The following is a 14,516-nucleotide window of genomic DNA, read 5'->3' as shown; positions in this document are numbered from 1 at the left end:
ACTTTGCTTTAACCGAAGGCAGAAAAATACAGGAAAATGCATATCACCTGGGGCTAAATATTTCCTGAACTTTCCAAAACAGTACAATTTGAGCACCAAGCTACATTAATTGGATTTAGAAGCTTTCTGACCATTTTGGTCAAAGTTAAAACTACATTCTATGAGTTATGGCCCTTTTAGAAAAAAGAACGAAGAGTACTTGTGGCACCTTAGAGACTAACAAATTTATTTGGACATAAGCTTTTGTGGGGCTAAAACCAGAGGGATAGCTCAGTGGTTTGAGCATTGGCCTGCTAAACCCAGTGTTGTGAGTTCAATCCTTGAGGGGGCCACTTAGGGATATGGGGCAAAAATCTGTCCGATGACTGGTCCTGCTCTGAGCAGGGGGTTGGACTAGATGACCTCCTGAGGTCCCTTCCAACCCTGATATTCTATGATTCATCAGATGCACGGAGTAGAAAATAAAGTAGGGATGGATATATATATATGAAAAGATGGGGGTTGCCATACCAACTCTAACGAGACTAATCAATTAAGGTGGGCTATTATCAGCAGGAGAAAAAAACTTTTGCAGTGATAATCAGGATGGCCCATTTAAAACAGTTGACAAGAAGGTGTGAGTAACAGTGAGGGGAAAAATTAGCATGGGGAAATAGTTTTTAGTTTGTGTAATGACCCATCCACTCCCAGTCTTTATTCATGCCTAATTTAATGGTGTCCAATTTGCAAATTAATTCCAGTTCTTCAGTTTCTCATTGGAGTCTGTTTTTGAAGTTTCTTGTTGAAGAATTGCGACTTTTAGGTCTGTAATTGAGTGTCCAGGGAGGTTGAAGTGTTCTCCCACTGGTTTTTGAATGTTATAATTCTTGATGTCTGATTTGTGTCCATTTATTCTTTTGCGTAGAGGCTGTCCGGTTTGGCCAATGTACATGGCAGAGAGGCATTGCTGGCACATGATGGCATATATCACATTTGTAGATGTGCAGGTGAACGAGCCCCTGCTGATGTGGCTGATGTGATTAGATCCTATGATGGTGTCCCTCGAATAGATATGTGGACAGAGTTGGCAACGGGCTTTGTTGCAAGGATAGGTTCTTGGGCTGGTGTTTTTGTTGTGTGGTGAGTGGTTGCTGGTGAGTATTTGCTTCAGGTTGGGGGCTGTCTGAAAGTGAGGACTGGCCTGTCTCCCAAGATCTGTGAGAGTGAGGGATCGTCCTTCAGGATAGGTTGAAGATCCTTGATGCACTGGAGAGGTTTTAGCTGGGGGCTGAAGGTGACAGATAGTGATGTTCTGTTACTTTCTTTGTTGCGCCTGTCCTGTAGTAGGGGACTTCTGGGTACTCTTCTGGCTCTGTCAATCTGTTTCTTCACTTTAGCAGGTGGGTATTGTAGTTTTAAGAATGCTTGATAGAGATCTTATAGGTGTTTGTCTCTGTCTGATGGACTGGAGCAAACGCGGTTGTATCTTAGAGCTTGGCTGTAGACAATTGATCGTGGGGCCTCTCCTTCTGCCCCTCCACCCCCACAAACATGATACAGTTCTGTGGTGACCTAGAATCCTACTTTCGACGTCTCCCACTCAAAGAATATTTCCAACACACTTCTGAACAGCATACTAACCCACAGAAACCTTCCTACCAACACTACAAAAAGAAGGATTCTGCGTGGACTCCTCCTGAAGGTCAAAACAAAAGACTGGACTTCTACATAGAGTGCTTCCGCTGACGTGCACAGGCTGAAATTGTGGAAAAGCAGCATCACTTGTCCCATAACCTCAGACGTGTAGAACACAATGCCATCCAGACTAACAGAGTCCACTCTGCTTGATGTCTCACTCTCTCTTGTTGAAGCTGTTCCACTGGGGATATATAATGACAGTAACTGAGCAAAGGCATTGGATCCTGTCTCCTACCTCCCGGTGGGGCCCCAGTCATTCTTTCATGATTTATCCACAGTGGAACAGCTTCAGCAGGAGACACTGAGGTACTCCCACATCAGAATACCCCACTGCCCAGTAATCAGCCAGTAGGCGGCCTCTAAGCGTACATACCGGATCAGGTCCTGTACGCAAGATAGGCAAGCAAATGCCTATCTTCCCCAGGTAGATGGATCGCTCTGGGGCTTAGGCAGGAGATATGCATCCGGACACCTAGGGGGAAGCAACAGTGTGCATGCCATGAGGCAGAAATGTAGGTGCTGAGGGAAGTTTTACCCTGAAAATTTAGGCATCGAGAGAGCTTAGGTGCCTACCAGGCTCAGCAGGAGTTTTGCAGATCACAGGGGTGCACAGAACTGGGACTAAGTACCTTGGGAATCCCACCCTTTAACAGTGGAGCAATTCCAGAAGGAGCAGGAGATTCACTTTTACGGGCTCCCTAAATGACTGTCACTTCACCCCCTGTATATTTGGTATGTTGTGTTATTTGTGCACAGTTAAATTTAAGCCCTACTAGATATGGGCAGTGCTACAGTTATTGTGGAAACCATAACTAACTTTTCAGTGCATTTACAAATACATTACATGAGGAAATCTACACTGAAGTGCTATCATTGCTTAGAATCTAAAGGAAGGAAAATGTGAGAAAGACATGCTCTTGATCACACATTCCAATATCTATAACGTGTGGAGTAACGCACAAAGCCACACACTGCTGCAACTGTGCCCTTTTATATTACATTTAATTGCAAGTCTCATCCCAGACACCTGCGTGTGCTGGTTAAGAGTTGTCTTTTCTTCCCATTCCCACCATCTTTCCCCTCTGATCCCAGCTCCTCACTTCTCCAGGTCCCTGCCTCTTTCCATCTGACCCTATTCTCTCTTCCTTGGGAGTGTTGATATGGAGTCATTATCAGATCATACCCCAAACTCTCCCTTCCCCATCCCACCATCCTTAGCTCTGGCCCTTCCCCATCACCAGTCTCCCATGCTTTCTCCTGAGTACAGGCTCTTCATGCCCCCTAGTCTCTGTCCTCCATGCTAGCAACATCTCTCTCCTTCCCTTTGTGGAGCACCCAGCCAAAAAACAGCAGCTAGAGGAATGGAATTGCCACAACAAACACCTTGCGGGGATGCAAGCTTTTGGAAGCCAACACTTCATATTTTTAGGTATTGGCTTCAGAATCTAGAACATGGTGCTTACCTCAAGCAGCTCTCGGAAGCAGTGGCATGTTCCCCCTCTGGTTCCTATGCGGAGGCACAGCTGGACAGCTCTGCGTTCTGCCCCGTCCGCAGATGCCACCCTTGCAGCTCCCATTGGCTGTGGTTCCCAGATAATAGGAGCTGCGGGGCAGTGTTTGGGGAGAGGGCAGTGTGCGGAGCCCCCTGGTTGCCTCTACGTGTAGAGGCCAGAGGGAGGACATGCCGCTGCTTCCAGGAGCCTTGTGGAACCACAGCACGCATGGAGCGGGACAAGCCCCTGACCCCACTCCCCGGCTGGAGCACCGGAGCAGTGCAAGCCCCCAACCCCACTCACCGGCAGGAGCTCGAGGGCCAGATTAAAACATCTGAAGGAACAGATATGGCCCACGGGCCGTAGTTTGCTCAACCCTGGCTTAGACGGAATCCTAACTCACTCCACTCTGCTAGACTGGGAGCTCACAGCACCAAGGCAGAGCTCCAGGTCTTCTGCTAGCACATGGAGAAGGGAGCTGAGAAGTGGGAATAGCTAACATGGTGCTCTGCTCCTGGAGCGACAGCTTTAATCTACTTTTGCATGTCCAGCAACCGTAGAATGACTGCGGGACGAGCAAGAGGTCCTTCTCTTCCTCTACAAATCCCTCAACAGGCAAGATCCTAGCTCTATCAGTGCCTGTCTTGTCTCCCCACCTCCCTATGAGGGACAATGCAGCCAGCCAAAAAAACAACAACTCTCTTGGAGGTGCAGACGGTGTTTTCAGAGAAGTCTTGCTGTAGAACAGTGTATAAGCATCTCCTCTACAAAGATAGCTGGTAAAAGGCCTGGCAACACTTCACTGGTAACCTGGGAGATTAACCCCTCCCCTCCCTGTGCCAGCCCCCGGGAGGCCCCCTGCTCCTCACCCGCCAAGTGAGACACCCACAGCCAGGAGTGGTGCCCGTGGGTGCTGGGCCTTGATGTGGGTGACCATGGTCTGCAGGTCCTCTGTGTTGCTTGCGCAGAAGGCTCTGGGGGTCTAAGAGCGAGAGCAGAGCTGAGGGGGGCAGGGTGGCAGCATGGATGGGGCTGGGTGGAGGTGGAGCTGGGGAGGGTGTCCCTGGCTGACCTCAGTTAATGGGGGGGCCATGGAGCTAACAGGGATGTTCATGCTGGATCCCCCACTCTTGCATGCAAGGGAGGGGGGTCCTGGCTCCCCAGGGGCATGGGGAGAGTTCAGCCCTGAGAGCCATTTGCAGGTGGGATGGAGCGAAGTGCTGCCAGACTGGGCCAGGTGCCCCAGAGGGAATGAACAGAACAGAGAATCGTCCCGTGATCCATCCCCTGTCGCCCATTCCTAGCTCCTGGCAGACAGAGGCTGGGGCACCATCCCTGCCCATCCTGGCTAATAGCCATTGATGGACCCGTCCTCCAGGAACTTCTCTAGTTCTTGTTTGAACCCTGTTATAGTCTTGGCCTTCCCTACATCCCCTGGCAAGGAGTTCCCCAGGTTGACTGTGCCTTGTGTGAAGAAATACTGCCTTGTGTTTGTTTTCAACCTGCTGCCTGTTCATTTTGTTTGGTGGCCCCTTGTTCTTGTGGTATGAGAAGGAGTAAAGAACACGTCCTTATTCACTTAAAACAAACAAAAAAAAAAACATGATCCATCAGAAATACAAAGAGAGGCAAAGAATATGGGCCAAGCTGGACACAGCACCAGTGCTCTGCTAACTATCCTGCATTGCTATCATAGCATAGGCACATCAGAAGGGCATACATGAAAACCAAGCATTCATCACAGCCCTCGTATCCACTGATAGCCCACCAAGGTGCTGTCACTCTGCATGACCTGGCAAGCGGTCATGTTCCTTTCAACATGAAGGTTGTCATCTTTCTTATCTAAAAGCTGCATTATTTCATTATTTCTAACAGTGTCCTTTCTGGGAACCTTCTTTAAAGCCATTTTTGGCCTAAAGGATTTTGTCTCTAGTTGAAAACTTGCGTCTTTGCAAATGATCCAGAGACTGGTTCACTCGATTTGAGCTGTCACAGCAGCATGTCATGCACGCTCACAGTGAGCCGTAGGGGCTCAAATCACAGGTGGCAGAGAACTTGATGTGCAACAGGAGACACTTGGAGATGAATTAGCAATTAAAAGAGGATAGAATTTGTGGATAAAAATGTCAGCTGAGATGTTCTGAAAGACTGCCAAAAACACAGTATATGTACTCAGGAGACTGGTCAGGCATGTGCGCACATGGACACACAGCAAAACTAAAGAAAAAACAAAGGTTCCTTGTAATATCGCTCTCAGTAACAGAGGTAGATGCAAAGGGACAGCATCAAGTTAAAAATCTTATTAATAACAAGTTTTAACTACCACATTGTGATCCACAAATAATTAAGACATAATTGCTTTGCACAGTTTAACTTTTGCACAGTTTCTCCCAGCCTAGACCATGAAATCAAAACTAGTCACTTGCATTTGTTTCTGGTCTATTTCATTTTCAGTTCTCAGGCCCATGTCCTCTGGTAGCCTATCTTTCAGCCTGAGGGCCAAACACGTTATTCCCAAAAGTCAAGGGTCACAAATCAACAGTTTAGGGACAGATTTTCTGCCCTATTCTGCTCCCTTTGCACTGCTTAGGTGGCGCAAAAGGAGCAGAAGCTATCTGCGGACCCCTGCTGTGGATTTATTTTTGGCTGTATTCATAACTTTTTGTCTCCAAACCAGGATGCGGCTATCTTGGTTTCTGGTGAATTATTTATTTTCTCAAAGGGATCAACCTTTAATATTTATATAACACTAGGGCAAGGAGCTTTTCCATAAATGCTCCAGGCTCTGGATTTTCCATCTCTGCTGGACAGCCCAGAATACACGTGTTTTGGGATTATGCTTGGTCTACTGGTGGCTCTACCTGGCTTTTCAACCCAGCACTGTCTTTTGTCAGTCCTTTGTTCTAAACAGTAACCACCACTAAGGATGGAGTTTGTACATTCAGTCCAGACTGAGCCAATTCAATCATTTTAATTTCTCCTCCAAAAAAAGTCAGAGGGTTGGAGTTTACCTAGTCCAGAAGCAAGGTCACTCTAAGGCCTGGTCTACACTACAAAGTTAGGTCGACGTACACCACCTTGCATTAACTCGCTGTGCATGTGTCTCTACATTTAAATTTGTCTCCCGCGGATGTAAGTGCCCCATTACAGCAATGCAGTAGCACTACCTCCCTGAGATGTGTAGAGCCAGGGTTGACATACTGAGATTGATTCAGTGAAAGTGTAGACACTGCGTTACCTATGTCGACCTTAACAGTCCTCCAGCAGCTGACCTTTAAAACCCCGCAGTTTTTTGAAATGCCTTTTCCTGATTGTACAACTTGGCAAGCACCCCTAGCAGTCATCTACTGTTGTGTGCAACTGCCCAGCCGACTATGCCTGCTACATGCATCCAGGGGCTCCAGCTATACCTCGATCCAGGATCCGTTTGAGACTCTACTGCAGTTCAATCAGTCATGGCATTGAGCACAGGCGAGCCTGATGCAGGGGAAGGAACATCAGGTAAGTGTGTAAATGTATGTCTCATTATAATGATATACTGATGGCACCCCTAATGTAACAGCTATTGACTTTGCATTAATTTACTTACACTAGGAGAGGTAGAGGAGTTCTCAGCTTTTCATTACCCTGTACAGTTTGACAAAGGGGGCCATATGGAGCAATTTGTGTGCACAGGGATGTCCCTTGAATCCTACGGAGAGAGCTCAATGAAACATTCCTGGAGGCACTTTACAATCCTCTCCCAAAGGTTTCTAGGGATGACAGTCTTATTTCTTCCTCCGCAGTAGGACACTTTCCCACACCAGTGGGTGATAACATTGCCAGGCACCATTGCAGCACACAAGCTAGTAGCTTGACATTCACTGACCTATGAAAGCCCCGGCTGCTGTATGTGTAGCCAAAATGGACATGAACATTCTTTCTCCTTGTTAAGTTCAATACCATTCATGTATTAAGATTTTTATGTATTTGCTTTTAAATTGCACGCACAAAAATTTTTTTTTGCACATGGGTTTTGTTACTCAATAAAATTCTATTGTTCGGAAAATAATTCATCTTTATTAATTCCCAACATGTGCTGCAGAATGCCTAGCAGAACTGAAAGCATCCACTTGTTATTATCAGCATGACACAACTCATAGGATCAGTGACAGTGTAATAATCATAAATGTACAGCAAGCACCACCAAATTAATAGGTGCATTGGCAGTGTTATATTCACAGATGTACACCAAGCAGCACACAACTCCCAACAGTCCCCCAAAACAGCAGAGCCAGGTAGAGCACAGTACACCGCAATGCATTACTGAAAGAGCATTTTAACAGTGAGCCAGCCACAAGGTCTCCCTGAGCTCTACAGCTCTGCACTGAGCTCTTCTAATAACCCTTGCATCTGGCTCAGTGGAGAGTTGCACCCTGGCAGCAACTTTTCCCCTTTGCTTGACAGATACTATGCAAGACACAGCAGGCAGCTATAACCATTGGGATATTTTTCTCACAGAGATCCAATCTGGTGAGTAAACAACGTTAGCATCCCTTCAATCTACCAAAAGCACATTCAACTGGGATTCTGATCCTGCTGAACCAATGAATCTCTCCCGTGGTGCTGTCCAGGTGGCTGGTATACAGCTCCATGAGCCAGGGGAGTAAGGGGTAGGCTGGATCCACCAGGATCATTATTAGCATTTTAATATCACCAATGGTAATCCGCTGGTTGGGAAAGAAAGTCCCTGCTTGCAGCTTTCTGAACAGTCCTGCATTCCTAAAGATGCAAGGATCAAGCACATTCCTGGACCAGCCCATGTTGATGTTGGCGAAGTGTCCCCCGTGATCCACCAACACTTGCATAACCATAGAGAAGTATCTCTTTCTGTAGATGTACGCTGGGACAAGATGGGATGGTGCCAAAATCATACAGCCATCGCAATTATTAAATGGTTTGTGTGCGCATACTTGGTTTCTTGTGTCGGCGGTGCGTGTCCTCCCCTGGAGCACTTGTGTCGATTGTACTAGCAATGTGGGACAGATCCTGAAACCCAGTAACAGTTGACATAAGCAACGCAGTGTCTACACTGACACCACATCTTCCTAATGACATCGACCATGACTCTATGCCACTTGAGGAGGTGGTGTTACTAAATCGGCGTAGAGAGGCACTTACGTTATGAGGAGCCAAAGTTAAGTGAAGATGCTTTCATAGCTAGGTCAATGCAAGGCAATTTACTAACCGTGTAGTGTAGACCAGGCCTGAGTTTCAAGCCTTTTTAGGCAGGGTCAGGATTGTGCATGCCTTTAGGAATCAGGCCCATCCCCACAGAACACAATGCTGAAGGTGGCTGTCCATCTCTGGAAATTCAGGGTCAGGAGTTCTGTACCCACTGTGGGAAATAGAGAACTGCCTGGGGACCAATCAATGAACATCCCTATAATCAAACTGCTGCAACTACTGAGAAATGTCTCTCAAACAATGTCTTCTGTCCATACATACTCTGAGCCTCTTCAATAAGATGAATTAGTTCATCATTCCCGCTGAAGAAATGTCACAGTAATCTAAATACCACGATGACTGGCAAATTACAGCCGTCAGGAGCCTACATCTAGAACCCACTGTGATGACTGGCCTTATATCCCAATTACACAAAGCAGCATCATAAGTCTCTTGCTTTTTTAGTTAGTAGGCTGGTTCCCCTATACACTCAAATCACCTCAAGGCCACAAACATTCTCCTTCCTTTCCCCCTCATCAGCCATTTAAAGATTCTATTGATACACTGATTTGACCACTGCTGACATATACCAGTGAACAGCGCCTCAGGTTTGTTGATCACAGCAGTCTCTCTCCAGAACAAGCACAAAGGCATCTGCTTAAGAAGCCCTTGGGAAAAGAGACAGCCACCTCTTAAACGGTGCAACACAAACACTTCTGCCCCCACTGAAAGCTTCACCGTTAAGTCTAATTTAACCCACATCTCTACAATCCCATGGCAACAGATGCCCCTGATTTATTTGGATGCCAATTAATTATCCTGGGGAGGGTAAGAGACACAAAGGACAAAGAGTCACATGGCATTGGCAATACAGATGTTTGTGTGTGTTTGTCATTACTAGGAGAGCAGCTAGAAGACCTGATAAAAATGTTTCACGTTAACAGATAAGTTAACCCATCGATCTGGTTCCTATTTTCCCTTGCAAACCAATACTCAGGAGCAACTTTTAGGAGAACCTAGAGTCTTGAAGGCTGTGGGGATTCAGGACTGGATGTCCCAACCTAAGTTCCCTGCAAGCTGCGCCTATTAAGCACTGCACAGGCACTCAAGGAACCCGCCCGGCCGGGACCTGCCACGGCCGGCGGAGGGGTGCCTCTCCCCGAGTCCAAACAGCTGGGACACCCCTCCCCCGGCCCAAACCTGCTGCAGCGGGTGGAGGGACACCCCTCCCCAGCCCATGTGTGGGAAAAATTAGAGGGAACACTCCCAACTCTCTTTAACCAATGACAGGCAACTGCCTCTTCAGTTCAGATTTGTGCAACCTTCAGACTGGAGCTTGGTAGTCACATTCTGGGGTCTCTGGACCTCCAAGTTTGAGGAATTCACCAATCAGAAGAATCAAATGACCTTGTCCCATGGACTATAGACAAAAATCCCTCCGTAAGCAGAATTAATAACACTGAACAAGCCTCCCATTCATAGAAGAAAGGAAAACGATGGATGGAACAAAACAGAAGTGGCAGGCTGGGAGCCTTTGCAGCCATACAGGTCCCAGGGAAGAGTGAAAGGAAAAAAATAATCAAACAGAACCTTTTTATTTAAGCAACACATTTACACTGTCAGGCGAAAAAATCCTTTCTGTAGGACTTTAGGGGCCGGACAGCCTGGAAGTTACGGATTTATTGATTCAGTAAGAATTAGGTTTTCTCCCTGCTCTGTGGAGGCATGCATTTCTTGTTAAGTTCTGATGGTGCAAGGGGCTGTCTCCAACCCATGCAGTGACAGCAGTAAGCATTTAGTCTGAGGAGATGCTGTCTTCTTACTGCAAGGTGTTGCTTTCTGTGTCTTTATCCCTGAGGTCAGATACTGGCTGGAAGGAAGCATTTCCCTGACAGAGACCATTATCCCACCCAGTAATTTTTGTTGAGCACCACACACTCTGTATTGTTTACATCATACAAAAAGGAAGTTAAGTGCAGAGATTGGGAAATAGAGAACAGCCCTTATGGTGTAAAGAAAACAAATGCTCTGAGTTTTAGAGGAGCAGGGCTAAGCCCCAAAAGCCCATGAAGTGCTCTTAAAACTCCACTTGCAGATCCACACCCATTCTTTTCCCAGGGAGCTCCTCTCTCCTGTACTAACCCAAAGGACTCCTGGCAGGCATTACAGGCCCATCATCTAAGTCAGGCCTGCACAACATGAGGCCCGCGGAGCCTCACTGTGTGGCCCGCGAGGGGATTCTAAATCCCCCGCACACGGCGCTCTGCGGGCACCCCAGAGCCCTTTAAATCCCAGCCGCGGCCGGGAATCAAAAGGCTCTGGGCTGTCCGCAGTGGCGGGGAGCCCAGAGCCCTCTAAATCCCAGCCGCGTCTGGGAATCAAAAGGCTCTGGGTTGCCCGCAGCCACGGGGAGCCGAGAGCCCTTTAAATCTCAGCCGCGGCCGGGAATCAAAAGGCTCTGGGTTGCCCGCAGCCACGGGGAGCGCAGAGCCCTTTAAATCTCAGCTGCGGCCGGGAGTCAGAGGGCTCTGGGCTGCCCGCAGTGGCGGGGAGCCCTGAGCTCTTTAAATCCCAGCCACAGGGAGTCAAAGGGCTCTGGGCTGCCCGCAGAGATTCCCAGCCGCGGCTGGGATTTAAAGGGCTCAGGGCTCCCCACGGCTGCGGGCAGCCCAGAGCCATTTGAATCCCGGCACGCGGCCGCTGTTTGCCCCCTCCCCGGACACCTGCCCCAACTGCCCCCCAGGACTCCCACCCCCTATCTAACACTGCTGGTCCTTGTCCCCTGATACCCCTCTCCCGGGACTCCTGCCCCTAACTGCCCCCCAGGACTCCACCCCCTATCTAAATGCCACTGCTCCTTGTCCCCCGATTGCCCCCTCCCAAGACCCCTGCCCCAACTGCCCCTTGGGACCCCAGCCCCTATCTAAGCCTCCATTCTCCTTGTCCCCACCGGCCCCCTCCTGCGACCCTCCCAACTTTCCCCCCGGATCCCACCCCCTCCCCGTCCCCTGCTCAACCCCTGGGACGCCCATGCCTCTCCTCCTGCTGCCTGTCCCCCGACTGCCCCCCGGAACCTCTGCCCCATCCAACCACCCCTGCTCCCTGTTCCTTGACTGCCACCTGGAACCCCCTACCCCGTCTCCAACCCCCAGCCCCCTTACCGTGCCACTCAGACCAGCGTGTCTGGCTCTATGCAGCTCCAGACACATTGCTGCCATGCTCCCCCATGGAGCCCACAGGCCCAGCACCTGCATTCCAGATTTGAACACCTCAAAATTCAGGAGTGCTCAAGCTCAGTTTGGGCAGCTGTTACTTCATTTCTCCCAAATCAAATATACTGATCCACTGTAACTTGCTGTAGAAAAAGCAGGATAAAATTGAGCAAGAAATGCTTATTAGCACTGGAATTGCTATTTTCAACAGCCATTGCCTTTTTGTTTGTTTAAAAGGAAGATAGTGATATTGCATTGGCAAATTCCCCAAAGAAAGAAAGAGTGGAACAAAAGAATAATAAAGGCACCTCAACTTTTCCTCATTTATGGAGGACACTCTTATAATATGCATCCAGATATCCTCCAATCACACAAGCTGAAAATTGTTCCACTTTACTGCAGCTTTGTAACCATATGGGAACCAATCCTGTCTGTGTTTTGTGCACATCCAAAATTCCTGCTGAATGACCTGCCCTGGGAGTGTTACCAGTGACCCAGGGCTGGGGAGGCAGTAGGTGTGTGGGGGGGGGAGGCACTGGTAGGGGGGAGCCCAGGGCTGGGGCAGCAGCAGGGTGGGGGGAGGGCACCGATGGGGAGGACAGGGGGAAGCCCAGCGCTGGGGCGGCAGGGGGTGTGGGTCAGTGGGGGGAGAGCCCAGGATTGGGGCAGCAGGGGAGTTCAGGGAGGAGCCAGGGCTGGGACGGGGGGGCAGCCAAATTTTTTTGCTTGGGGCAGCAAAAAACCTAGAGCCGGCCCTGCCGGGTTCCCCCAGCCGCCGGAGCCCCGAGCCCTTTAATCTGACCCTGAGGGCTCCCAGCCACCTCTTCAGCTGGGAGCCCCCAGTTGATTTAAAATAAAGTATCAACCTCCCCACCCCCAACCTTCCTTTTTGGCCCACAGCTGTTTTGGTGAGGCGGCGCTGGGAAAGGAGGGTTTGTTTCTGCAGGGCTGGACGGCCCTGGGGCGGGGTGTTTCTGCGGGGCCTGGAGGTTTTGGCCCTCGGCTGTTTTCTTTGGAGGAATGTGGCCCTCCCCGAGTTGTGCAGACCTGATCTAAGTGTTTGATAAAGAAAGGTCTCTATAAGCTCCATGGTGAAAAAAAATCTTCCCATGATGTAAATTCTCCCATCATGTGTGCAACCCAAACTCAGCACCCTTGGGCTAGGACAGGGGTCCCGAAAGAGGGACCTGGCGGGCTGCGTGCCACCCAAGCAGTGATAGCAGCAATCAAACTGCACAGGTGAGGCGAAGTAACAACTTCACTGTCAACAAGACAAGTGGGGGGTGTGCCGGATGGGCGTTAACTGGTCAGTGGACCTTGGGACTGCGCTGATCACACCTACACAACTGCACCACACGGTGGCCTTTAACCTCCAACCTTCCCAAGGCCCCGGGGAACGGGTGCAGGGTGAAAGCAACCTCCTGGGGCAGAGACGCGGCCAAGCCCCAAACCTGAGCACCGCCAAGGGGGGCCAGGGCCCAGGGGAGAGCGCGATGCTCAGGGGCGCTGGGAGGAATGGAGGGGGCCGAGGCCCGGGGGGAGCGCTGGCGGGCTGAGAGGAGATTGATGCGGGGTCAGGGCCCAGGGGCGCTGGGAGGGCCGGGGGTCGAGGTGCCGGGGGAAGGGGTCGAGGCCCGGTGGGTGCGGGGAGGGCCGGGGGGTCGAAGCGCTGCGGGGGTGCGGGTAGGGCCGGGGGTCGAGGCCCGGTGGGTGCGGGGAGGGCCGGGGGTCGAGGTCTGGAGGAGAGGCGGGGAGGTCCGGGGGTCGAGGCCCGGGGGGGCGCGGGGAGGGGTGGGGGGGCGGTCTGCCCCCGGGCCGAACCGCCCTTACCGGACTTGGGCGGGTAGCGATAGGCCGAGTTGGCCTGGATGTCGATGTCCTCCACGCCCGCGATGCGCCGGCTCAGCAGGGAGCCCATGGCGGGACCGGCCCGTACCGGCCGGGGACCCAGAAGCGGCGAAAGCGGCCAGCGAGCGCCCCGGACCCAGCGACTCGCACCACCACAGCCAGTCGCGGGGCAGCACGGGAAAGCGAGTCCACCCGCCCCGTCGCGCAAGGCAGCTCCGCCCCCTGGGACTACAGCTCCCAGCAGCCACTGCGCCCGGTCCTCCACACCATAGCCCGACGTCTCGGCCGGGCCGTACCAACATCAAAGTTGGGGGTGAGAGTAGGGTGCGTGCCCCCTCACCCAATGGACTATCCGGGAATGTGGAAGCTGTAACACGCAGAGCCGCCAGCTGAGGGCGCTGCCTCCTGTCCGGCAGCCCAGCCCAGCCTGCGAAGATTGAGCTTGCTGCAGCGGGGTCAGCTGGAGCAGCCCCCCCAACGGGCCCACCCCGGACCCGCAGGGCTCTGGGGATCTCTGATAGGGAAGCCCCTGCATAGCTGGGCAGGGTGACGGAGCTTCCCCGCACTGGGATCCACATAGCATAACCAGACCACCCCCAGCAGGGTGGGGGAGGGTGACAGGAGCCCCCACGCAGAGCATTCTCGGGCATGCTACATATAAAGTGATGGGATCTAAATTAGCTGTTACCACTCAAGAAAGCGATTTTAGAGTCATTGTGGATAGTTCTCTGGAAACATCTGCTCAATGTGCAGCGGCAGTCAAAAAAGCAAAGACAATGTTGGGAATCATTAAGAAAGGGATAGAAAATAAAGAGAAAATATCATATTGCCTCTATATAAATCCAGGGTACGCCCACATCTTGAATACTGTGTGCAGATGTGGTCGCCCCATCTCAAAAAAGATATATTGGACTTGGAAAAGGTTCAGAAAAGGGCAACAAAAATTATTAGTGGTATGGAACGGCTTCCATATGAGGAAAGATTAATAAGACTGGGACTTTTCAGCTTGGAAAAGAGATGACTGAAGTCTATAAAATCATGACTGGTGTAGAGAAAGTAAATAAGGAAGTATTATTTACTC

General features: G+C 50.5%; 1 protein-coding gene across 4 annotated transcripts in view; it reads right to left on the bottom strand.

The window, feature by feature from the left end:
• MGRN1 (mahogunin ring finger 1) overlaps positions 1–13,652 on the bottom strand; it is a 114,791-nt gene extending 101,139 nt beyond the window's left edge. For 2 of the 4 annotated variants that reach the window (XM_039491196.1, XM_039491199.1), the window contains exon 1: positions 13,418–13,651. In XM_039491196.1, coding sequence (XP_039347130.1) covers positions 13,418–13,505 — 88 coding nt within the window. In that variant the 5' untranslated portion in view covers positions 13,506–13,651. Of the gene's footprint in view, positions 1–13,417 lie in introns of all 4 variants that reach the window. The other 2 variants (XM_039491197.1, XM_039491198.1) reach the window with 2 other exon arrangements.
• Between the last annotated feature and the right edge of the window lie 864 nt (positions 13,653–14,516).

This window comes from Mauremys reevesii, linkage group 10 (genome assembly GCF_016161935.1).
Source record: "Mauremys reevesii isolate NIE-2019 linkage group 10, ASM1616193v1, whole genome shotgun sequence".
Classification (NCBI taxonomy): Eukaryota; Metazoa; Chordata; order Testudines; family Geoemydidae; genus Mauremys; species Mauremys reevesii.
This window is presented reverse-complemented; position numbering and strand designations above follow the sequence as displayed.